The 23,496-nt window shown below is 47.1% G+C and overlaps 1 protein-coding gene across 2 annotated transcripts; it reads left to right on the plus strand.

The window, feature by feature from the left end:
- The first annotated feature begins 1,566 nt into the window (after positions 1-1,566).
- Positions 1,567-22,805, plus strand: HP1BP3 (heterochromatin protein 1 binding protein 3). 2 transcript variants are annotated; one of them, XM_064730843.1, is made up of 12 exons: positions 1,567-1,640; positions 10,482-10,584; positions 11,791-11,941; positions 12,287-12,446; positions 13,399-13,542; positions 14,346-14,426; positions 16,103-16,257; positions 16,920-17,010; positions 17,659-17,818; positions 19,797-19,908; positions 20,803-20,940; positions 21,661-22,805. In XM_064730843.1, exons 2-12 carry the CDS (start codon positions 10,500-10,502, stop codon positions 21,944-21,946), a joined length of 1,563 nt encoding a protein of 520 aa, XP_064586913.1. In that variant the 5' UTR covers positions 1,567-1,640; positions 10,482-10,499; the 3' UTR covers positions 21,947-22,805. The 2 variants fall into 2 exon arrangements, with proteins under 2 accessions (XP_064586913.1, XP_064586912.1); XM_064730842.1 differs by lacking the exon at positions 1,567-1,640 and adding an exon at positions 9,946-10,085.
- The last annotated feature ends 691 nt before the right edge of the window (positions 22,806-23,496 follow it).

A 23,496-nucleotide genomic window follows, 5' to 3' on the forward strand; every position in this document is an offset into this window, starting at 1 on the left:
AGTGGAGCCATCTGTCTGCAGCACTGCCAGGGATCCTCTGGAGTGGAGGAGGCTGAACGGGGCCAGGCTTTGCTCACAAGCCTTTAGGAGGTGACATTCTCAGGGGTAGTAAACTTAGAGTAGTCACCTACAGGGGAAAGGGTTGGGAGAAGCTTGGACAAGAAACAGGCATTACTGCAGAAATGCAACACCTCTGCAGTGCTTTGAATGGTGTAAGTGCTTCTAAATGTGCTCACAGAGGGGTTTCCCATCACAGCAGGGATAAAAGTGCCCAAATAAATGGGTAAGTGCCCATATGGTCTTCAACTTGTAAAAACACAGATGTGGAGAGAGGCTGGCAGGAGATGGGTAAAGATCAGTAGAGAAAATAAAAATGAGAAAACTGCTTGGACAGGAGACAGCAGATGCAATTGCTGTGGTGTATTAGGAGTCACCATCCCTGGAGCTGATCAAAATGTGTGGATGTGGCACCTGAGAACGTGGTTTAGTGGTGGTCTTGGCAGTGCCATGGGAAAGGTTGGACTCAATGATCTTAATGGTTTTTTTCCAATTTTAGTGATTCTGTGATTCTAAGCATGCTTATGGCAGAAAATTAGGATAGGTAGGGAATTGAGGAATTCTACCTTAAACTCAGGATTAGGTAAAGCAGTGGGTTTTGAAGGAAGGGGGGAAAAAAGAACATCCATTGGTGTAGCTAAATAAAGTGAACTTGGAGCAAAAGTGTAGCAAGAGATATACAAGAAAAGCTTGGGTTTTACCTCTCAGTGTATCTGCATAGCTGAGATTACTGTGACACTGGAGATACGAGTGTGGGTTACACCTCAGCCCTGGTTTGCCATGATAATCCTCACCCTGAGCTGCGGAGACAGCAAAGCATCGTCAGGAAAGGGATCCTTCCCACACGGGAGAACCCGTGAGCGTGTTGGGACAGAAAATTCCCAGCTTGCAGCCAGACCTCAGCGCTGAGACTGGTGTAATTGCGGCAGGCAATAATTACACAGTTAATGAGGGATGAGGCAAAGGGAAGGCGGCACTAGGGATACCGCAGAGGGTGAGAAGAGCACGCAGCAAGAGGCTGGAGGTGAGATACAGGCTGGAGTGCTCCGGAACGGGAATTCACAGGTACACACAGAATAGCTGGGGTTGGAAGGGGCCTCTGGAGAAGATCCAGTTCAAACCCCTGCCTAGGCAGGGTCACCTGGAGCAGGTGATACAGGAACACGTCCGCACTGTTCTGGCAGGGCTGAGGAGGCGGTGGCGTGGTTGTAGCCTGGGGGGGGCTGTGCTGAGGGCCCGGCGGGGCTGAGGGGGGCCCGGAGCCGCCTCTGTCCCCTCAGCGACCCCGCCCGGCGGGAATCGCCTCAGCGCCTCAGTGGCGGGAAGCGCGCGCAGCCCCGCACCGCGCACGCGCGCGTTCTCGCGCGACGTGGAGGCGGTGAGGCCGGAGGGGAGGGGGGAAGGGGGCGGAATTCGAAAAATGCCCGCGGCCTCCCATTGGCCGGCGGCGCCACCCGGCCACGCCCCCCCGCCTTGCGCCGCTGTCCCGCCTCCCCCGCCCGGCCCCGCCCCTCGGTCGCCCCCCCGGTCCCGCCGCCGCCGCCGCCATTGGAGGCGCCGCCGCTTTGTGTCCGCCGGGCCCGGTGAGTCCCGGCCCCACCCGCCCCCGGTGCCGCGCCGGGCGGGACGCGGGGCCGCGCCCGGGAGGCCACGGGTGCTGCGCGCGAGGCGCGGGGGCGGCCTGGCAGCGCCGCTGAAAGGGCCCCGGAACTGCCCTCAGCGCGTCCCCCCCGCCCTCCCTGCCCTGACAGGCCCGGGGGAGCGGGGGTGTCGCGACGGAGAATCGCGACACGCTGCGCGGGCACGGCTCGGTGTCGCGGTGGGCTCGGCCCGTGTGGTACAGGCCCCGGGCCTCGGGTGTCCGCGGGCCCGGCGGGGCCTGGCGGGGTGCGGGCCCTCACAAAGGAGCCGCGGGGCTCCAACCCGCCTCAAGCACGGCTCTGCCGTCCCGCCGGCACAGGGCGAGCCCCGGGGAAGGTCAGCGGCGGAAGGGGCTGGCAGGGCCGCGACACAATAAATAATCGCTATTTATAAACTTAGGGAGCGCCTTGGCTCCCTCCGCGGCCTTCCCGCCTTCGGCCGCTCGGCTGTGCGGTTGTGTGGGGCTTTGCCTGCCTTCACTCGCTTCCTCAACCCCGACAAGTGCCACAGCTCGAGGGGAACCTCAGTCTGGCTCTGTTCCCTAAAAGAGATCCCTAATCAGAGCCCCCGGCGCTGATAGCGATGCATACAGACCTACGTGCGAGGCTCCCAGCGCCCAGGTGCTCGCTGCCTGCCTAAGGAATGTTAATCACCCTCATCCCGTGGTGCACAGGTTCTCTACAGAGAAAGCTGCTAAATTCCACTCTGCAGCGGGGCTGTTCAGGCAGGCTCCGTTCCTGTATCGTGATCCTTCTTGGCACTCTAGGCTGTGGGGTGGTTTTGGGTAAAACAGCCTAGAATGGCTTCTGGGGTGGCTCTTGCCAGGTCACGGTGCCCCATCACCTTCCCTGCTCCACCTGAGGACAACTCCAGGCTGGGAACTGATCCTTACCACGTGTATTTTAACTTTAATTTCCCCATAACCAGTGTCTCCAAATGACTGGGGAGCTGCCCAGCCTGTGCTGCAGACGAAAAGTTGGATTAAGTGAGTTTGTGGGTGTGTTCGCTCCTTTATACAGTGTAGCAAGGACTGATCGCTTGAATAGTTTGTTTATAGCTGTTGCATTTCTCAGATACTCGGGGTGTTTCTCACTTCTTAGGAGCCCTACTGAATTATTTCTGGGTTAGCAAGTGTGCCACTTCCCTATTCTTAACTAACTGTTAAGTGTTGCACTCTGATTTCCTAGCACATGACTTTTGTTTGCTTTGACCATAAATAGTATTTTTAGCATCTTCAAGAAAGAGTTGGCCGGCAGTCCTTGGCAGGGAGCTCCCATTGAGGCGGGAAAGGTTGGGAAGTGCTCGTGTTTGTAAACAGCGTCCCTTGTCCGTGAGAGCAGAGGGACGAGTTCAGTTCAGGAGGGAGGTGCTTGATGGACTGGGCAGGAGAGCACAGAACTTCCTCAGGTGACACTTCAGAAAATTGTTGGATAGAGTGGGAGACCCTTGGAAATCAGGAATGGGTAGTGAAAAACAAAACAAAACAAAAACAAACAAACAAAAAAAAACAACAGCAAAAAAGCCCCCACATCATTCCTGATTCCTGTTGGGGGGAAGAACCTGGTGTAAATACCTTGAAAAAATGGGCTTCTTTTGGAGCTTTCTCTTGTTTACCTGTGTGAGCTTGCTAATTAATGATCTTCCCAATTCATCATGCACATTGGTCAGGCAGAAGCTCCTTGAATTGTTTTTGTCTTCAGAATATATTTTCCTGTATTTTTTCCCCTTTCAGCACAAAGTGACATTTAAATCTCTTGGCAATGTTTTGTTACAAGTGACCTGGGGTCCTCAGAGGATTTAAACTTCTGTGAGAGGGAATAGAAATGTTACATTGATGGACTATAATGGGAAGTGTGGGTAGATTTCTTACAGACTGCAATGAAATAATGGCTTTTATCATGTATAGTTTTGTCTGTAGAATAATAAATGATAGCTGAATAAGTAGTAGTTGGGAGGAGGGTTTATGCTGTTGTTTTAAATTTAATCTGTCTAGACAAGGAGGAGATTCCCTATAAAGGGTTCAAACCCTGGCATATAACACTTGCAGCCTAAATTTTCATTCAGGTGTCAGCAGTTTGTCAAAATTCATGAAGTTGGATCCTGAATTAAGATATTTTATCCAAGGCTATGAAAACTTTCAGCAGGGGATTTTCATGTTGGAGTTGTTTTAACTTTGTGACCTGAGCTTGTTTCAAACTTGTGCAAGCTAATGGGGGTGAGTTTATCCCTCAGTGGCCATGTGGCACAGACAGAGTGTGGAGAATTTGGATCATTCCAGCCAAAAACTGTTCAAAACTTGTAACTGTCCCTCAGAGCTTGTCACCATCCTGATCCTGAGCATCAGTGTGGGGATGGATTATTTTCACACAGCCGTGCAGGCAGAAATTCTGCTTCATATGAATCCCTTGGCTGAAGTTTCTGTCAGTTTTAGGTGTGATGCTGGTGTAATTTAAGCTTCTTGCTGACTGTGGCTGTTTGGGGACATGAGGAAAAACCCCTGGGTGTAGGAATGGAAAATAATCCAGGCAAAGGAAACAATCTGTTCTTACAGCTTTCAGTGCAGGTCAGAGATTGCTGGGGAGAGAATCACAAACCTGGAGTGGTTTTGTGTTGAGCTGGTGCTGTTTGTGTGGAGAACAGGGGAGGTGAGCCATGGGGGGTTACTTCTGATTTAATTAGCACAGGTGGGGATTAATTGAGCTGGTTTGGGATTGGACCCTGCAGAGACAAGTGCTGAGCTCAGCCCTGGGTGGGAGCATCAGTCTCACTCTACTAATGTACCAAGTTTTCTGTTTTGTTTTGGGTTTTTTGGGTTTTTTTTTTTTTTCAGTGAAAGGAGCATCTGTGTGCACAGAAGTGCAAGATTTAATTTTTGCTGTCTCTGTAAAACTCAGGTCAGCCAAGGTGTAAGTTGGGTTGCATTCATGGCATTCAGAGTTAGAGACTCAAATTTAACACTGAACAAAAATGTTTTCACATGGAAATACATCTTTGGGCTTAAAACCCCCTCCTTTGGGTCTGTAAGTGAATTCCTGTGGTTGGATGCCAGAAGTGTGAAGGATTTTTGCTGTGCTCCCTGAACCCTGGAGTTGGGGGTTTGCAGGGAAGGATGGGTGGAGATGGGCCCTGTAACCCAATTCCTCAATCCCACTGAGGAATTGCTGCCTGGCAAGGGGAGCTCTGGGCTGAGTGCTGGACCCTGCTCCTGGTTAATTGAAACAAGCTGCTCCATGAGGGCTCAGGTGCAGCCCTGGGAGCCTCCACAAATGCAGAGCTTGGAGCTGGATCAGAGGGAATGGTGGCCCTGAGGACCAGGACAAAACTTGCTGGGTGCAGCAGAAGTGATGGGAATGGCAGCTGGGAGGGAGTTTCCAAGTGGGTTGACAAATAAGGATCAGAAGTTGGAACTAACTTTGTATTCTTTATCCAATAACATATTTTATCAATCTGCAGGACTTCAGGATGGTTTAAATGACTCAGTACTCCTGGGCTGACCTAGCCAAGAGCACAGGCAGCTCCAGGAGCTGGGAAAGCCAAAGGCAGAGGGCTGGAACCCCTCAGTGCTCAGCCCCAGCTGGGAGCCCCTGAGAGACACATTTGCATCTGAGATGTGGCTGCTGATATTCTGTGGCCATGGACACACTGAGGGTTTGACACTGGGATATTCTGTGACCATGGACACACTGAGGGTTTGACACTGGGATATTCTGTGGCCATGGACACACTGAGGGTTTGACACTGGGATATTCTGTGACCATGGACACACTGAGGGTTTGACACTGGGATATTCTGTGGCCATGGACACACTGAGGGTGTGACACTGGGATATTCTGTGGCCATGGACACACTGAGGGTTTGACACTGGGATATTCTGTGGCCATGGACACACTGAGGGTTTGACACTGGGATATTCTGTGGCCATGGACACACTGAGGGTTTGACACTGGGATATTCTGTGGCCATGGACACACTGAGCATTTGACAAAGTATCTGCTGCCACCTGGGCTGGGTGTTTAGGGAACAACTTGGAGGATTTCAGGGGCACAAAGGCTTAAAAGGGTTGTGCAGCTTGCAATTTAGAAGGTGATGCACTTTGGCATGTTTGGATTTGCAGAAGTATTCACATTTCCTGTGCTTTTTTTCTGCAGTTTCCAAATCATTAAAATACTCTTGTGTGTTACAGAGTAGTAAATAATTCTCAATAATCTCTAGCCTGGTTTTTAAACCCAGTTTTACTTTGCTTTCTAAGGATAACAAACAGCTGTTCTTGCTTGCATCACTTGTCAGGCTGTTGGATTTGTACCCCTTGACACTCTGCCTTCTAACTGAAACCTTTTTTTTGCCTTTTTTGACCTCATTTCTAGGCCAGTGTGGTGTGCTTTGTACCCAGCCACATCTAAGGGCATCAATCACCTGTAGGTGTCGTGTGACAGTAAGGGGACACCCCAGTGGCCCAGGATTGGACACACTTCCTCCTTTTTCCATTGCATATTTGCTTTCAGCCTGCTCACCCTGTCAGTTGGAGTTTCTGCCAGCCTGACACTTGGATTGCCACATTCAAAACCTAATTTATCCTGAAGCATTTTCTCTCAAAGGAGATTGAAGGCTGAGATAACTTTAAAAATCTTACAGAAATTCAAAAACTCAGTTTTTTATTTTCTATTTTAATTCTTGTATTTCTTACATTAGTGGAGAGACTCCACACTTTGGAAATATTATCAAGTATGTGTCTCTCCTGAAGCCTCCCTTTATTTATTCCTAATGGTGTGGTAGTTCAGGAGGAAATTACTATGGGTGGTTCAGAGTAATTCCTGGAAAACTCTCTGTGCTTTTGGATTTTCCATTAGCAGCTACTCCCTGAGCTGGGAGAGTGGGCACATCCCTGCTCATGTGGAAATCCAGATTTAGGGGGGTTGTTGCTTATCAGCTCTTTGCTTTGGAATAACCAGGTCATGATAGTCTGTGAACCTGCAGTTTTCCTGTAGAAAAAGAGCTGTAACTGTGAGGAGTGACTTTCTGCACCTTGATGAAGGTTAATATCCTGGAGGTGTTTTCACTGCTGATGTGATTCTATTTTTCTGACAGCTGATCAGATTTAAACATTCATTAAAATCACCCAACAACCACCTTGAAAATTCATCCTCAGCTGGTGCCCTCTGCCCCTTTTCAAGGCACGATGTTTGTTTGGTGTTGGTGTAAATGCAAAACACATTTGTTCCTTTCATTTTTTAATTGAGTGATGGTTGTGATTGTAGCTGTGGTTCTCATTTAAATCTGTCTTTTGAAATGATGTGTCCAAGTTATGGGTGACTTGATTTCCTCTTTATTTGGAGAGGGGAATGAGGTTTTCTATATTGTCATTGCAAAACTTTTCCCTTTTTTGCTGTATCTTTTTTGTTAACTGAATTCAGGCCTGTTTGTGTTTGATACTTCACACTCAGTGCAGAAAACCCCTTTTGATGCCCCTATGGAGATCTGGTTTATTTGGAGAGGGAAATGAGGTTTTCTATATTGTCATTGCAAAACTTTTCCCTTTTTTGCTGTATCTTTTTTGTTAACTGAATTCAGGCCTGTTTGTGGTTGATACTTCACACTCAGTGCAAAAAACCACTTTTGATGCCCCTGTGGAGATCTGGTTTATTTGGAGAGGGAATGAGGTTTTCTACACTCTCATTGCAAAACTTTCTCTTTTTTTTTGCTGTATCTTTTTTATTAACTGAATTCAGGCCTGTCTGTGGTTGATACTTCACACTCAGTGCAGAAAACCACTATGGAGATCTGGTTTATTTGGAGAGGGGAATGAGGTTTTCTATATTGTCATTGCAAAACTTTCTCTTTTTTTGCTGTATGTTTTTGATGACCTGAATTCAGGCCTGTTTGTGTTTGATACTTCACACTCAGTGCAGAAAACCACTTTTGATGCCCTTATGGAGATCTGGTTTATTTGGAGAGGGGAATGAGCTTTTCTATATTGTCATTGCAAAACTTTTCCCTTTTTTGTTAACTGAATTCAGGCCTGTTGGTGTTTGATACTTCACACTCAGTGCAGAAAACCACTTTAGTGCCTTATGGAGATCTGGTTTATTTGGAGAGGGAATGAGCTACACTCTCATTGCAAAACTTTTCCCTTTTTTTGCTGTATGTTTTTGATGACCTGAATTCAGGCCTGTTTGTGGTTGATACTTCACACTCAGTGCAGAAAACCCCTTTTGATGCCCCTGTGGTCAGAAATGTGCTGAGCAGGCACAGTCCCTGCCAGGATGCTCTCACCAGGTGGAGTTTCTGGGCTTGCCCTGGAGATCAGTGGAGGGAATTGTGCTCCTACCCCTTTGATTCCCTGGGAATGCAGAAACAACCAACAAACCTGAATTTCTGCTGGATCCCCATTTGTCTGCATGTATTGTAGGCACAGAAGTGAGGGATTGTGCTAAGTTGTACTCTGGAGAGCAAAAAGTCTCCAGTGCTTTACACAAAAGGATTTTCAGAACTCGGGGAGTTTTAACTCAAAGCTGGGAGTGCTGTTGTCATGCATGTGTCATGCAATCACACAGCTTAAAAATAATGAAATCCCAGGACTGTGTCAGCCACAGTGTGGCTTGTGTGTGTTTTTTAATCCCAGGGAATGCATCTTTTGTAGCCCCCAACTGATTTCCCTGAGGGGGAATCTGTAGTTGGTTATTTTAAGACTCACTTCAAAATTCTGGCATTTCCTGAAAGGCCTTTGGTCTCTGCTTGCTAAAAGAAACACTGGATATTGAGCTGAAGCCTGGTGAAAATTTTCATTTCTTTTTCCTTTCACTCTCCACACTTGAGGAAGAAAGATTCCTTAAAACAGGCCAATTTTTTTTTTAAGTGCTGTGCTGTATTCTGTATATTCTAGTTGGCAATTAGTGTATTTTCACATGCTGACATTTCACAAGAAAGCTTCATGCATCTCATTTTTTTGTTTTGTTGGCATGTGCTGTGTTTTGATCTTTGTGTTTTGTCTCAGAAGAAAACACCCAGTGCCTTTGGGCTTTGCTTTCCCTGGTGCTGAGGCAGGAGCAGATCCCTGTGGGTTTTCAGAGTGGCTGTTCAGTTCCTGTCAGAAGTGCCTGATTAGGGATCCTCAGTGCTGAGTAATGACAGAACTGTATTTTTGGGCAAGAGCTGTGCAATGGGGAGAGCAGTGCTGAAAATCAGCTTGGAAATATGGAAATAGGGCTGGGGCTGTTCAAGAGGAAAACACCCAGGCTGGAGAAATACCTATTGAAAAGGAAAGTTTCTGCTGAGTGCCATAGCAAAAGGAGACCCTCAGGAGGTGAAACCAGGGCATTTGGCTGTTTGTCTGTCTGTCTGTCTGTCAGGAGGGGAGGAGGGCAGGCTGAGCTGATCTTTGGATCCAACTGGGACAGGTCCCGTGTGCTTTGCTGGGGCTGAGGCTTTGCCTCTGAGGTTTTTAAAGGGATGCTGAGAGGAAGTGAATGAGCAATGAATCCTGGATTTGTGATGGATTTAGTGGAGCCCCTCTCCTTAGGAGAGGCCAGTGCAGGCAGGTGGGCAGCAGGTAAGAAAGGCTGAAAAAGCAGAATAGTGGTAGGGGCTGACACTTGATGAGGGTTAAACCAAGCTTAACCCTTTTGTTATCCACAACAGTGCATGTGTTTGGAGCAGAGCTTTGGCAAGTTTATGTTTTCTGGTAGAAGGCATGAAGGCTGCTCTTCTGAATGTCAATTTTTTTTTTGTCAAAAGATCCCTTAATTTCTTTAAATTGCATGGGGTTTAGTTTGAGGGGGCATGGCTTGTGTTCCCAATGCTTGGATCTTCTGCCTGTAATGGTGTAATGCTCCAAGTGCCAACTCCTGCTTTTACCCAAATCCCTGAGTGACCAATTCCCTCAGCCAGGGCACAGTGCAATGGCTGCATCTCATCAATGCTTGCCCTTAATTTAAAGAGCTTTTTTATCTTTCAGCCATCTTCTAATGGAGCAGGTCTGGCTTGCACCTTCCCCATTTCTCCTCCACCCATAGCTCACCAGTTTGCATCCATGTTTTAGCACTTTTGTTGAATGCAAGTGTTGCTTGTCAGTTGTGTTAGTCATGAGCTGTAAGTCATTTATCCTTTTCTTTTGAATCTTTCATTTGATAGATACGTGGACGTAGATGTTTTTGTTTTGTTAATTTTCACACCACATCTTTTCTGTACTTTAGGTTGACTCCTCACTGCACTGTGAAAACCATTAGGAAAAAGTCCTTGGGGTTAAAACCTGGGGCTCCACAGTTACCTGCACTTGGGTCTAGAAATTATTTTAAATGTCGACTGATCTGTCTGAAGCTGAACCCGTGCATCATAAGGCGCTTCCACTCTTAACGGGAGCTCAGCTGATCCACACGGACAAGTTAAGTGAGGTAGGGGCTGGCCCTTTCTCCAAGCTTGCCCTTGGATCAGTCCTTGGCTTCCAGTCCTGCTCAAGGTTACTCAGTGCTCTCTCTGCCCTGCTTCTAGGAAACTGGGAGTCTAACAAGCTCTGCTTCCCCTTCCCTGCTTTCCCTGAGATGATGTGTCTGGCAAAATCCTCAAATGCTCATCTCAATTAATTTGGAATTCAAATTATTTCTTTTATAACCATAAACCGTGGAACTATCCTCTCCTAGTATGCTGATTTGAGGGCTACTATCTTTTAACATCCTAAACAATCCAAACCAGAATATTTCTACCTCTGCTGCTTTGATTGATTTTAATCCCATTTCAAAACTTCCCAATTCTTTCCAGCACCTGTGCTGATTTTTGTGTGCTTTTTGTAGAAAGTGGAAGACGACACGATGCCAATCCGCCGCTCGGTGAACGCTTCCTCCCGAGAAACTCCTCCCAAGAGCAAACCTGCTGAAGGGGAAGAGGTCAAAGCAGGTACAGCCATGCTTCTAGAAACGTTCCTGGGTACCCAAACACAGGCTGGCTCTGAAACTCCAGGAAACACTACAGCCAGGATGAAAATATTAATAATATTTGGTTCCCTGTCACAAGTTTTTGCAGGATTTGTGTTTTGCAGACATTGGTTTCAGTCTGAACCCACTTGTTCTGTCTTTTATACCCTATGTCAGTCCAGACATGAAAATATGGCTAAATATTGTTCCTTTTAAGTTTGCACATCCTTTAGGTTAAAGAAATTATTAAATTTCACTAGCAGCAAAAAGATGGTTTGAGATCAAAAGGTGCAGTTAATGAATAGAAAAACAGAGTATTCAATTTTTTTTCTCAATTTTTCTGAGCGAAAATGTTTCACCACAACATATCGTGCAATCTAGCTTGATATTAACGTGACTGCTTTTAGCAGCTTGACCTCAATGTCCCAGAATGTTTCATTTCACCACTACAGTCAGTTGGTTTCACTGATTTTGTTCTCTTTGGTGTCACAAGTAAAAAAAACTACCCACAAAACTGACTCTTAATTCTGTGTATTTTAAAGGCCTTTGTGGGAAAACTGCACAGGAATGTATCAGAAATGCTTAAGCTGCTCAGAGCAGTGTTGGTGGGCAGTTATTTAACCAAAGAGAGTGGAATTTAAGTTTATATGCATTTTATGTAGTAGGCAGCCCAGTCTAAATGTCCTCAGCTAAATGTACTTTTATGGATTTTTGATTTCCTTGTTAAGTTGATTTCTGACTGGCTTTGATCCTTCTGATATTCAAGTGCTCCTGCCAATGCACGTGCCACCCAAAGCTTTGCCAAGTCTGGGAAAATGTGATGGAATTGTAATTATCCCTCAGGTGCTTTGTGTTTGGAAACAACTGGGTCATAAGCAAAGCTACTTCTTAGAATTCCAGGCCTGTTTGCAACAGCAACTTGTGGAGTTTAGAGAACACTGTTGGAACTGGTTAATTGTGAAAATGTTGCATGATTTTGTTTGTAGTTATTCTGGCATTTGAGGGCTGATTGCACCTTTGTTGAAGCTCTTTTCTCTTCACTTTTTAAATTGCTTTTAAATAACACTTTTAAGTGAGTGAAAATAAAGTAGTGGACTGTGTTCTTAAGTTTAGCTTTTGTTCCCTCTACCTCCCTAAAGAATAAAAGCTGGTTTTGGATGGTAACTTGATGCTTTTTCACATTTTCTAGATGCAGAAGTCACCTCTGAGGAATCTGCCTCTGCTGGAGAGGAGCAAGAGCCTGAAACCGTGCCTGCTGCATCCAGTGAAGCAGAACAGCCAAAGGAACCTGAGAATGAAGGGAAGGAGGAAACAAAGCCCTCAGAAGAAACCAAAAAGGAGTAAGGCTTACTTGGTGCTGAATTTGGGGATTTGGGTAGGATTCTGGAGAAAGTCAGGCCCTATAGAGAGAAAAGACAGTGGGAAAGAGGAAAATGAGTGCCTTAAGGTGCCTCTCCTTAAGATGCTTCTAAGGAAGAAGCTCCTGATCACATGGAGCTGCTATTCTCAAATATGTGAAGCTGAATACCAATACAAGGTCTCTCTTTTACTAATAGAAACATCAAAGTAGTCCTTAAGTTACATTAAATAATATCAGATTTTCTGGGCTTTTTTGTTATTGTTGTTCTGTTTATTGTCTTGTTTTAGTGCCTCTTGTCTTACTGGTGCTGTGCATTTCCCCTCAGGGAGAAGGATCAGGCCAAGGAGAAGGAGAAGAAGGTGAAGAAGACGATCCCTGCGTGGGCCACGCTCTCTGCCAGCCAGCTGGCTCGGGCACAGAAGCAGACTCAGATGGCAGCCACCTCCAGGCCCAAGATGGATGCCATCCTAACCGAGGCCATCAAGGTGGGCAGGACACAAATGGGGTTTTTATTCCATTTGTGTTCTAAACCACACAATTCCAGCTTGTTGAGGTGCAGGTGACAGTGCTCTGTGTAAGATGGGTGTGCTTGTCCTGGAAGCCTGACATGTGAGTCCCTGAGGATGATGATTTCTTTGTTTAAAATTTGTTTCCCTCCCTAATTACATTATGAGGAACAGCTAGGATGGCAGCTTGGTTGATTGCTGTCATAATTTTGTTTGCTGTTCCTCCTAACCACATTTAACTTCATTTACCTGGATTCATCCATCTATTTGATACATGTGCTTTCTTTTAGCATTAACTTGCTCTAACTCAGTACAGATGGAGATACTGTAACCCTGCATTCCAAAGTCTTGGTTTACTTGGTCTTGGTTTATTCAATCCCTCCTGACTGTTAAGAGATCTCTGCTGTTGTAGCTGTGCTGCTGCTCTTCCCTTCAGAGGAGGCCTGAACTTCACCAGCCTCAATTGCAAGATGGCCTTTCCATCTATCTTCAAAATATCTTAGGTTTTGCTTCTTTACTGATGTCAATCCTCCATCTTCTTAAAAAAATAATTGGCAGGTTGTTCCAACTTAATGATTACTCAGTCTGGCATTAATAAAGTGTTAGTAAATCAGTTGTGCAGCGCTGCCAAAAGGTGACTATTTTGTATTTTAAGCCAATCTGTGTGAGGGCTTCAGAGCAGGGGAGTAGTAGATCTGTAGTAGATATAGATATCCTTGCTGTGCTGCCTTTGTGTTGTTTGTGTTGCTCTTCAGCTACTCAGAAAAGTTCAGTGTTTTGTTAGTCATGTTTTATACTTGATTCACAGCGGGGAAAAGGCCAGCCCTGGCATCCTGTGGTGGCCCTTGTGCATCAGTGCAATCTCTGTTCCTCCACCCCACTCAGGATAATTCAGGTGTGGGAGGTTTCTCACGTTCTGTGTCTGTTCCAGGCCTGCTTTCAGAAGAGCGGCGCCTCGGTGGTGGCAATCCGGAAATACATCATCCACAAATACCCTTCCCTGGAGCTGGAGAGGAGGGGATACCTCCTGAAGCAAGCACTGAAAAGGGAGCTGGAGAGGGGCATCATCAGGCAGGTAAGAGCTGCTTGTGGAGCAGCACTGGAGATGGCATTGCTGAAGAGGGACTGTTTCCAAGGGCCTGGAGTGCCAGGACAAGGGGATGGCTTCAGAGTGCCAGAGAACAGAGTTAGATGAGGTGTTGGAAAATGATCCTTCCCACAGGGTGCCCACAGCAGCTGTGGCTGCCCCTGGATCCCTGGCAGTGCCCAAGGCCAGGCTGGACGGGCTTGGAGCACCCTGGGATAGTGGAGGTGTCCCTGCCATGGCAGAGGTAGAGCTGAGTGATCTTTAGATCCCCTTCAACCAAAATCATAAAACCATTCCATGATTCTGGGAACTGCACAGCAATTCCTTAACTCCATTAGGAGGTGTGTGGAATGAGCATGTTCTCCTCATGGAGGTTCCTGAAGCTCTGTCACTGCTCTGTTGGACACTGGCAGGATTTCAGCCCTGCTGTGTCAGATGCATGCCTGGCACCGTTGGGTTTTGTGCAATTCCTGCTGTTTCTGGGTGTTGTGTCACACAGCATTGCAGCAGCACGTGAGCCCAGCAGTGCCACTTCTGCAGCAGTGTGGGGTTTAACCCTGAAATTTTACTGATAGCTGTGTTATCTGTCAGGATATCCTGGCCAGCACAGCAATGTCCCAATGTCTGGCTGCAGTTTCTGATCTTACTGAAGTTTCAAGTCAGGCCTCTGCTGTGAAACCCCACTGCAGGGTGACAGTGCATTCACAATCTGCATCATGAGAGTTCCTCTCAGGCTGTTAATATTCTCAGTTACTCTGTTAAGGACTCAAACTGACTTTCTCTTGAACCAGGTGAAAGGAAAGGGAGCTTCTGGGAGCTTTGTGGTGGTGTCTAATGCAGGAAAAACTGTTCCAAAATCCAGAGACAGAAAGGTAAGATGGATCATTTTAAACAACACTCTGACATGTACTGCCCTGAAACACATGTACCTTACCCCACGTTCTCAACCCAATGTGCTCCTCCTCCCTGTGCTTTTTCTCCCCAACTACAGCAATTAAAACACCCATCCCACTGGGATCAGAAAGTTACTGTGAGGAATTAAACCCAAGTCAAATGATCAAAATCTCAGTTTTAAAATGTTTACATGAACCCCCTAGGCTTTGGTTCAGAGACAGAAAACTGAATAACCATGAAACTCTTCTTCTGTCTTTACTGGGCAGAGAGAAATGCCCCTCAGGTACTGGAAGAAAGTTTTGTGCTCCTGCTGTGTGTGTTTATCTGTTGTGTGGGTAAAGATTCCAGTCTTTAGGACTGAGGGAAATGTTTTCCCATCAACTGTGAGGACAGAGGGAGGAAGAAGAAAATATCCTCAGGCTTCTGGAAGAAAGCTGCTGATGCTCAATGTTGTTGGGGAAGGGGATGGTTTATTGAGTTTCACAGTTAGTTGTGGTTCCAGCATTTCTGATCTCCACTCCATGCTGTGTTGAGTGTGTGAAACACATTCCTAACGCTGCAGTTACAAAATGTTTAGCTGGAATTGCCAATCCCTTGGGATTAGACAGGTGACATTAGACATGGAACACCTTGGTGGTCATCTCCTGCCTCCTGGGGAGACCAAAAGCCCTAAAACTGAACTTGGTAAGGGCCATGAAGGAAATGAATTGCAGTTCACTCACTGACTCCACAAGAAGTGAGAGCAAGGCAGCCAATAGCTGCTGACACATCACCTCTGCAGCACATGGGTGTCTTTGTTCCCAGTTACTTTCTCAGCAAAACAAATGTTTTGGATGAATTTGGCTGGCAGGGGAGCAGCTCCCTCTCCCATTGCACTGTTTGCAGAGCTGCTGTTCAGCATCAAATCACTGAACTTCAGCACATTTTCTGGATAAAGAACAGTCTATTTTTCCCTCATCATCCCCTCTCACAGTAACAAAAGGGGTGGAGGAAAAGTCAGAATGGAACATTGGCTTCAATCAAGATTTTATTGTGTTATTTCAAAAAAAAAGACTCCTGTTCAGCTGTTCATTCTGGGGAAGAGGAAGACTTTATTTGTGTAAACAGGTTCTGTCTTTGAGTTTTAAGTTTTGTGTCAGCATGTATTATCATTTTCACAGAAAGGGTTGTAAAAGCATTGGCACAGGGGATCCAGGGAGTCACCATCCCTGGAAGTTTTCAAAAAACTTTAGATGTGGCACTTGGGGGCATGGTCTGGTGATGAATATGTCAGTGCTGAGTTAATGTTTGGACTTGATGATCTTGGAAGGCTTTTCCAGACTGAATAATTCTGTGATTTTTCTTCTGTCTCACTGAAGTGTGGCAGAGGAAAACATCTATAGCAAGAGGAAGGAAATAATTAAAAATCCAGATGTTAGGTACTCAGCAATTTTTATTTGTAAAGCTTTTCTAAAACTCCTATGAAAATTCAGATTTTCTGTATATCTCTTAAGCTGCAGACTGTTTTAAGTTGTTAAAGAGCTGCCTTACAGCTCCTGAGTTTGCAGCTCAGCAGCAGTGTCAGGAACATTTGTGGATGAGCCACATGTGCATTGCTGGTTCAGACACCCAGAGTTTTGGGCCCTGCTGATGCATGCAAGTGTGTGTGTTCCAGAAAAGCACTTCAGCCCTGAGCACAGAGCAGCAGGTGAAGCTGGAGGATGTCCTGCCCCTGGCCTTCACCCGCCTGTGTGAGCCCAAGGAAGCTTCTTACAGCCTGATCAAGAAATACGTGTCTCAGTATTACCCCAAACTCAAAGTAGATATAAGGTAAGTGCTGGAGTTGCTTTAGCAAGCAGAGAACTGGGGAAACTGAGCCTTCCTCTGGTTCTATCTCACTTCACAATGATTCAATCTGGCATTTAAGCCAGCTGCTGCTGCTCTGAGTTACAGGGCCTGTGGGAAAGCTTGAGTAAAACCTGGGCCTGTTCTTGTGTCCCTGACACCACCAGCAGCACTGCTCTGTCCACCTTAACCCCACCCACATCCCTTCACTGCCTGGGTGTGAAGGGCTCTCCTGGGGTCTCATCCCCCTTGATCTGGGTGCTTTAGCAGCACATGCAGCAATCTCTGAGCTGACCGGTACAAGTTGAGGCTTCACAAACAAAACTAGGAAAACCCTGCTTTCATCTCTGTCAGGGTTTTGTCAGCCTTTGTTTGCCTGTGAGCTGAGTGCCCACCACATCCAAATGTGCTGCTCAAGGTGAGTGGGTCTTTGCCAGGACACCAAGCCCGTGCCACCGCTCAGCTCCCAGCGTGGTGCCACCTTCTGCCCGGGCAATGAGCCTCCCTGACAGGTCTCCATTTGAAGTGTCTGCATGTAGGCAGACACTGTAAATGCTGCTCTGCTCACATGCTGCAAGCACTGTTTCTCTGTTTGTTTTTGGAGCTGTCAGTGTGTGTCAGTAAAGCTTTCTCCTCCTGTGTTTCAGACCCCAGCTGCTGAAGAACGCCCTGCAGAGAGCTGTAGAGAAGGGCCAGTTAGAGCAGATCACAGGGAAGGGAGCATCTGGGACATTCCAGGTCAGAGACTGGGTCCATCCTTGCTGAGCACAAGCCTCGGATGTCAGTCACTACGCCCTGTCCCCTGGTTTCCCTGGGCTGCCCTTTCTCCAGCAGCCTGGCATGCTCAGCCCTTGTCCAGTAGGACTCTTGTTCTGCTCTCGGTCTCCCTGTTCCCTTGCTGAGCGTGCTGCATGCACTGCTCAGCTCTGACTCACCAGCACAGTAGGGAGCTGGTGGGGTAAGCTTTCCTTTCCATCCCTCTCTGGAAGTGCAGCAGGTACCCCAGATGCCTGCAACATCTTTTACTCATGTGTGTGCCACGGAAGTCTCTTGGGTACATTTGGTCCGTGGGATGGAGGAAGAAGTGATTTATTTTGCTTTCTTTCTTTCCTCCCCTGAGCAATAGGCCCTTAGACTGCCACATCCTTGCAGTGTGTTTGGGGGCTGGGGTGAGGTGTTGCTGGTAAAGCCCCCCAGGCCAGCTGACTGGCTAGGCCTGTCCTCCCACCCCCAGCTGGGAGAGCAGCGTTCCCTGTGCAGTGTTTTAATATTAAACGTATCTGTGCTAATGCAGGAGCGCCGACCCACCTGGTGCAGAGGAGCTTGTCCTGACCTGGTTTGGGAGAATTTTGTCTTGATGCTTTTCTCTTCCTCCTTGGAAAATAGCTGAAGAAATCAGGGGAGAAGCCCCTGCTGGGTGGGACCCTGATGGAAGATGCCATCCTGTCTGCTATTGCGGCCATGAACGAACCGAAGACCTGCTCCACCACAGCGCTGAAGAAGTATATCCTGGAAAATTACCCAGGGACCAACTCCAACTTGCAGGGTAAAGTCCTGATCCCTGTATCACTTCTGTTCTGCATGCTGAAAGAGTCCTGCAGCTGCAGATGTGCCTGTGCAGCACCTTTAATCTGCTCTGTTGAGCTTGCAGAGCTTTAAACTGCTCTGGGAGCTGCAGCTGCTCAGCCCTTTGTGCTGCAGAGATGTTCTGGGGTTTTAGCTCCCATCAGTTGCTTTCAAGCCAGTTCCTGAGACAGAATGCATGATTCTCTTGTCTATAGCCAGGAAGGGGGAATAGTATTTAAGTACTTTATCGTCCTTAAATCACGAAGTTGATTTCATATCTCTCTGCTTTGAAAGGGACAGCAGCTTGGCATCAATGCAGTTCCTAATTGCTTTTTATTGAGGGAACTTGTGTAGTTTAACTTTTTAAAAAAATTCACGAGCACCCCTCTTACTGATTTGTTTGAGGCCCTACTTTGCATCTGATTTTAAAAAGGTCAAGCAAATAAGGAGAAAAGCCAATTGTATTTTATTTGGAAGGGAGATTTGGCATGTCTTTGTTTCCAGGAGTGACACCAATGTCTGGTTTGATTTTTGCCTGAGCAGAGGCTTTCAAGCAGATGTTTTGGTGGCTTATTTGGGTTATTTGGGCTGAGTCCCCATGGAGTTGGTTGGTGCTGGAGGTCTGTAGGGACAGGCTGAGGTCCCAGTGGTCTCTGCTCAAACCTGAACATAGATCAGTTTGTTCCTGTGGTGTCACCCAGCTGGTGCTGTTCCTCAGCAGCAGAGAGGAGATTTCTGATCCAGTCTTTACCTGGAGCTGGAGCACATCATCAGCACAGCTGTTTGGTGCAGGGTTACTGAAACACAGCACAGGTTCCAGAGCTGAAGAAGCTGCCCTCAGGCCTTCTGCCAATTAGAAATTGATGCTGAGTGAGACTTCATAATCTCAGGGCAGGGAAAAGAGGTTCCAGGCTCCCTAAGCCCTTGCATGGTTTATTTTCAGGACCATTGGAAATGTCCCTGGTCCTTGGGGCCTGTGTTGAGCCAGCCTGCAGTGCTTGTCACTCCTGCAAGGCCGATAAGGGAATCTCAGCTTGCAATCTGTTGTTTTCTTTCTCCTTCCGTTACATAAAAGGAATTTTGATGATCTCTGCTTTGTTCTGAGAGAACCGGAGGAAGATCTGGTGAGATGTGAAAAGCAGGCGGGTGCACACTCAGAGCTCTGCTCTCCTCCCAGTTTATGGCTCGCTGCAGACCTGAGACTTGACTGGAGTCAAATCCCTGTGTGCTGTGATTGACCTTTGACACCCAGAGTGAAACCAGCTTGTGGTTATAAAAACTTTGGAGCGTGCTAGAGAGTGAACCTTGTGTTTTCCTGGGAGCTCAATATGTAAATGGCCCCTCTAATTCAAGCTGAAAATGGTTCTGAGCTGACTAAACCACCCAAGCCCTTTGCCAGAGACAAAGATCCCCTGTACTTGCACAGTTTGAGTTTCAGTTCTTACACAGTACACAATGGAATGGCTGGAATAAAAGTCTGGAATAAAATACTGGAATAAGAAGTTCATTTGTTGTATTTCTAGACCAAATATTTTACCCTTTAAAGAGCAAAACAAAAAGCAAACCAGAGTATGGGTAAAGATGCAGCACATGCAACATTTAGAACATGAGGAGATGAAAACCAGGGTAAAAGGCTTGTTTTAAAGCACACTTTAGAGGACATTCTGAGGGTTAAATTTGGACAGAGGTAGTTACACAGTGCTCTTGAATGACTTATGAAGGAGCATCCCATGATCAGGACATCTGAAATGTGCAATGTTCTCAACTCCTTCCTTTGGAGAGTTTAAAGCCACTCTCACCAGGTGCTCAGGAACAATGTCTTGTATCTTGCTCAAATTGACTGAGAGGATTTCCCATCCTGACTCCAGCTCTGATTTCAGAGGGCACAGTAGAGAGCAGTAAGATCAGACAAGAGGCTAAAGATAGTAACACAACCTTTCTCTGATTTCTTTTCACAGTGCATCTACTGAAGAGAACCCTGCAGAAATGTGAGAAGAATGGCTGGATGGAGCAAATTTCTGGGAAGGGCTTCAGTGGAACCTTTCAGCTTTGCTTCCCTTATTATCCCAGGTAAAGAGCTTGTCTGTAAAATGATGTTCAGGAGTTTTGCAGAGCTCAGGTATCAGAGCTGGAGTTCATGAGCCAACCTCCTATTTACAGGGGGGTTATGGAGGGTTTGCTCACTGGTGAACTGTCACATTGTCACCCATGCTCTGGATAATGGCATCACTTGGGTGAACAGAAAGCTGGCTCCATTAGCAAGGGGAGCTTTTGAGGGCAGTAGAAATACTGAGCTCCCTGCTCTCAGCTAGTCTGTTGTGCTGCTTTTGTTTCAGGCTGGGCTATTTAAGTGTTCTGTGCTAAAACCAATTCACCTGAGCAGGGAGTGGGGTGGGTTCTCCATGCCAGGGTGCTCCTGAGGAGCAGGACCCAGCTGTTCCTTCCTTGAGGGAGGAGAGGAAGGAGGATGACCTAGATTAGCTGCTCTGAGTCTGAACCTGCCTTTCTTCTCCTGCTGGGAGCTGATTCTGTGCTGGGCCATGTGGAGCCCTGGGATGAGCCCTTGGTGTCCCAGGAAGAGCCAAATGGCAGCAGAGTCATTGAAGTGCTCCCCAGCTCCTTTTATTGCACATGTGAGCCCCCACAGCTTCAGCCATGCTCTGCTGCTGGAGTCTGATCCTGCCAAAGGGGATCCTTCCCTGGGTTTGCAGGGGAGGAGCAATGAGGGAGAGGAAAATGGGGAAATGGAGAAGAGACAGCTTAGGGCTGGTACATTCCCAGGCTGTCATGTTTCTGCCATTGCAGGGACTGAATAACCTTGGTTTGGGACAGCAGCAAGCACAGAATTCCTGGGGGTGTTTCTGGATTGGGCTAAAGGTGTAACCTTGAGGAGAGCCAGGCTCACCCAGGGCCTGGAGTTGTACCTTAGATGCAAATCAGGCTCTGACCAGACCCCTCTTGTAGCCCAGATGTGCTCTATCCAGAGAAGCAGCAGGATGAGGATTCTGAGGAATCTGATGAGGAAGAAGAGGAGGAATCTGAGGAGGAAGAAGAATCTGAAGAGGAAGAGTCTGAGGAGGAAGAGCCACCACCAAAGAAGAGGTATGGCAGCCTGAGAGATGAGTGAGCTCCTTTGGGTGAATAAGTGTTTGTCACAGCTGCAGAGTGCTCAGGTGTCTCTTGCTGTGGTCACCTCTCCACAGGGCTGTTGCTCACAGCTGTTGGCAGAAGTTTCTGGTCATTCCTTATTCCAGAGATACTGACCTCCCCCATTCCAGAATTTGAAGCCTTCCTCTTTTCTCCTCAGATGAGAGACAGCCTGTGTTTATTCTTTGCATTGCATTTAGTCTCCTGCTTTAGAAGTTGTGATGTTTCACATTGAACTTTTTGTATTTTTATTGTTGCCTTAAAAGAATTCTTCCCTACAGTAATTATTTGCAGCTCTGTAGCCAGATACGGAACCTGCCTCACTCACAATTTGGACTTAATATGAATGTTTGTTAAGTAATAAAATCCCATTTAGAGGGGAGAGATAGTGCTTAAGGCTCTTAATTGTTCTGACAGCTGACTGATTCACTGTCATTATTTATATGTTTATTTGCCTAACAAAGGGGTTGGAAGCTGGCAGCTCTGTGGGGATGGGAAGTGCTCAGTGTAGAGCTACCAGAGGAGCTCCTGCTCTTTGGGATTTAGCTCATGGAATGTGCTGGCAAAGGACAGGGATGCCAAGATGTGCTTCATTTATGCAAATTGCTGACAGCAGCTCTGCTCTGGGTACCATTTGTGCCTCCACTGAGCTCCTGTGCTGTCTCTTCCTGACAGGATGCAGAAGAGACCACCCCCCAAATCCCGGAGCAGGGCCCCTGCGATGAAGCGAAGAGAATCCAAACCCAAGCCAAGGAAAACCCCCACCGCCCGCCGGGGCAAAGCAAAGCCCCCTCCCAAGGTGAAAACCCCTGCTAAGAAAGCCAAACCAGCAGCCCCAGCCATCAAGAAAGCCTCCAGTGGCAGCTCTTCCAAGAAACCAGCAGCCAGTGGGAGGAAGGAAGTGAAACCCTCTGCCAAGGGCAAATCCACCATGAGGAAATCTCTCCGGGCAAAAAAGTAAAATGTTTCCAATGTCAGGGAATCCCATGGTCAAATCCACAATCTTGTTTTATAAGTCAACGTGCATTTGTATTTTAGTTCTGATGCTTAAACACTTCTTTAATTTTTTTTTTAATTTTTTTTTCTTCAATGGGAATGATGGGGAAAAGCTGAAAACTAAATCAAACCAACCCGAGCATTCGTTAGATCTCGATGCTGTGCCTCGTGCCTGCCCCTCCCCTGGAACAAGTCATCTTTACTTTCTGCAATAATTTTAGGACTTTTCTAGGACGTCTCTAATCTGTACATTTATGGTATTCCACGTGGGTTTTGGGGGGGGGAGGGTTGGCTTTTAAAACAATTCTTCAGAGAAGATCTTTATACCTTTAGACAGCAGGAAAAGGATGATCAGGGGAATGTGATTCTTTACTGAGAAGGTGCCGTGGCAGAGGAGTCCTGCCTAGATCCCTGCATGCCGAGGTCCTTGGTGCTCCCATGAGGGAGCTGTGTACAGACAGCACTTGCACTGAGCCCCGAGGTGCTGCTCTCCTCAGCCCCAGGCCCAGGGCTGGCTGCTCAGTCGGATCCTTGGCGTCTCCTGAGGGTCTGGTGCCAGAGGGGCTCCAAAAGGGGCAGCTCTGGGGTAGGCGGGTGATTTGAATTAGTGTTTCCACGCCACATCTGTTACCTTAAAACCAAAATATATCAAAGTCTTCTTGAATCCAACTTTCAAATGTTTTTAAGAGATGAAAAGCCTGAGTTTGTCACCTCTTGTTTACCCTTTTTTAAAGAGAAGTTGGAGAGCTATACAATTGCTAATGTAGAGATGTTGATAAGTGAAGAACATGCGGTTTGCTAAAATAAAATGAAACTAGATTCCAGGCCTGCCTTCTGTGTCCAGTCTCCTCGCCCCAGCTGCTCCTCCTGGAAAGGTAGAGAGGAGGGAGCACAGTCACCATGGATTGCTGCAGAGGCAGATCTTTGTTCAAAGCCAGCGGGATTTAGCCTGAGCCACTGCCAAGCTCTGTAGTTGGACCAACTCCTGACCTTTTTCTTCCCTGGTTTCTCTGGAGACAAAGGTGAGTGAGAAAAAAAGCTCTGTTGGAACCTCTTGCTGGTCCTCTTCTCCCCTTGTCAGTGATCAGTGAGGAGAAAAATCCCAGCTGAAACCTTCTCTCCTGGCCCTGCTCCCCAGAGCAGCACCTGCTTCAGAGCTCACCTCCTCCCCACTCTGCTGTGCCCAGGCAGCGATGCCAATGGGACCTGACAGTCTCCAACGTGCTGCTGCAAGGAGCTGTGAGGAGGGGAGTCACACAGAAAGGGAGGAAACAGCTTCATTGAATTTATTCTTTTCAGCTGCTGTCTCAGTGTGCTACCTTTAACTGGGAGTTAAAAAATTCGTATAGAAATGGCTTAAATTGTTCCCAGCCCTGTAAGAAGGGTACAAACAGCAGGTTAGAAATCACAGCTGATGGGGAAACAGAGTGAAAGCTCTGATCAAAGAATGATCCACAGGGATGTAAAGCAATTAGAAACATTAGTTAATGGCTTGTTCCTGGGGCTGCTTGTACC

This window comes from Zonotrichia leucophrys, chromosome 21 (genome assembly GCF_028769735.1).
Source record: "Zonotrichia leucophrys gambelii isolate GWCS_2022_RI chromosome 21, RI_Zleu_2.0, whole genome shotgun sequence".
Lineage (NCBI taxonomy): Eukaryota > Metazoa > Chordata > Aves > Passeriformes > Passerellidae > Zonotrichia > Zonotrichia leucophrys.

Bases quoted from the DNA above. Each gene is read 5' to 3' on its own strand.
- HP1BP3 (XM_064730842.1), top strand. From the start codon at position 9,990: ATGTCGACTGATCTGTCTGAAGCTGAACCCGTGCATCATAAGGCGCTT. The intron at 13,543-14,345 runs GTAAGAGCTGCT...CTCTTGAACCAG, and splicing joins AGAGGGGCATCATCAGGCAG to GTGAAAGGAAAGGGAGCTTC. The intron at 17,819-19,796 runs GTAAAGTCCTGA...TTCTTTTCACAG, and splicing joins GACCAACTCCAACTTGCAGG to TGCATCTACTGAAGAGAACC.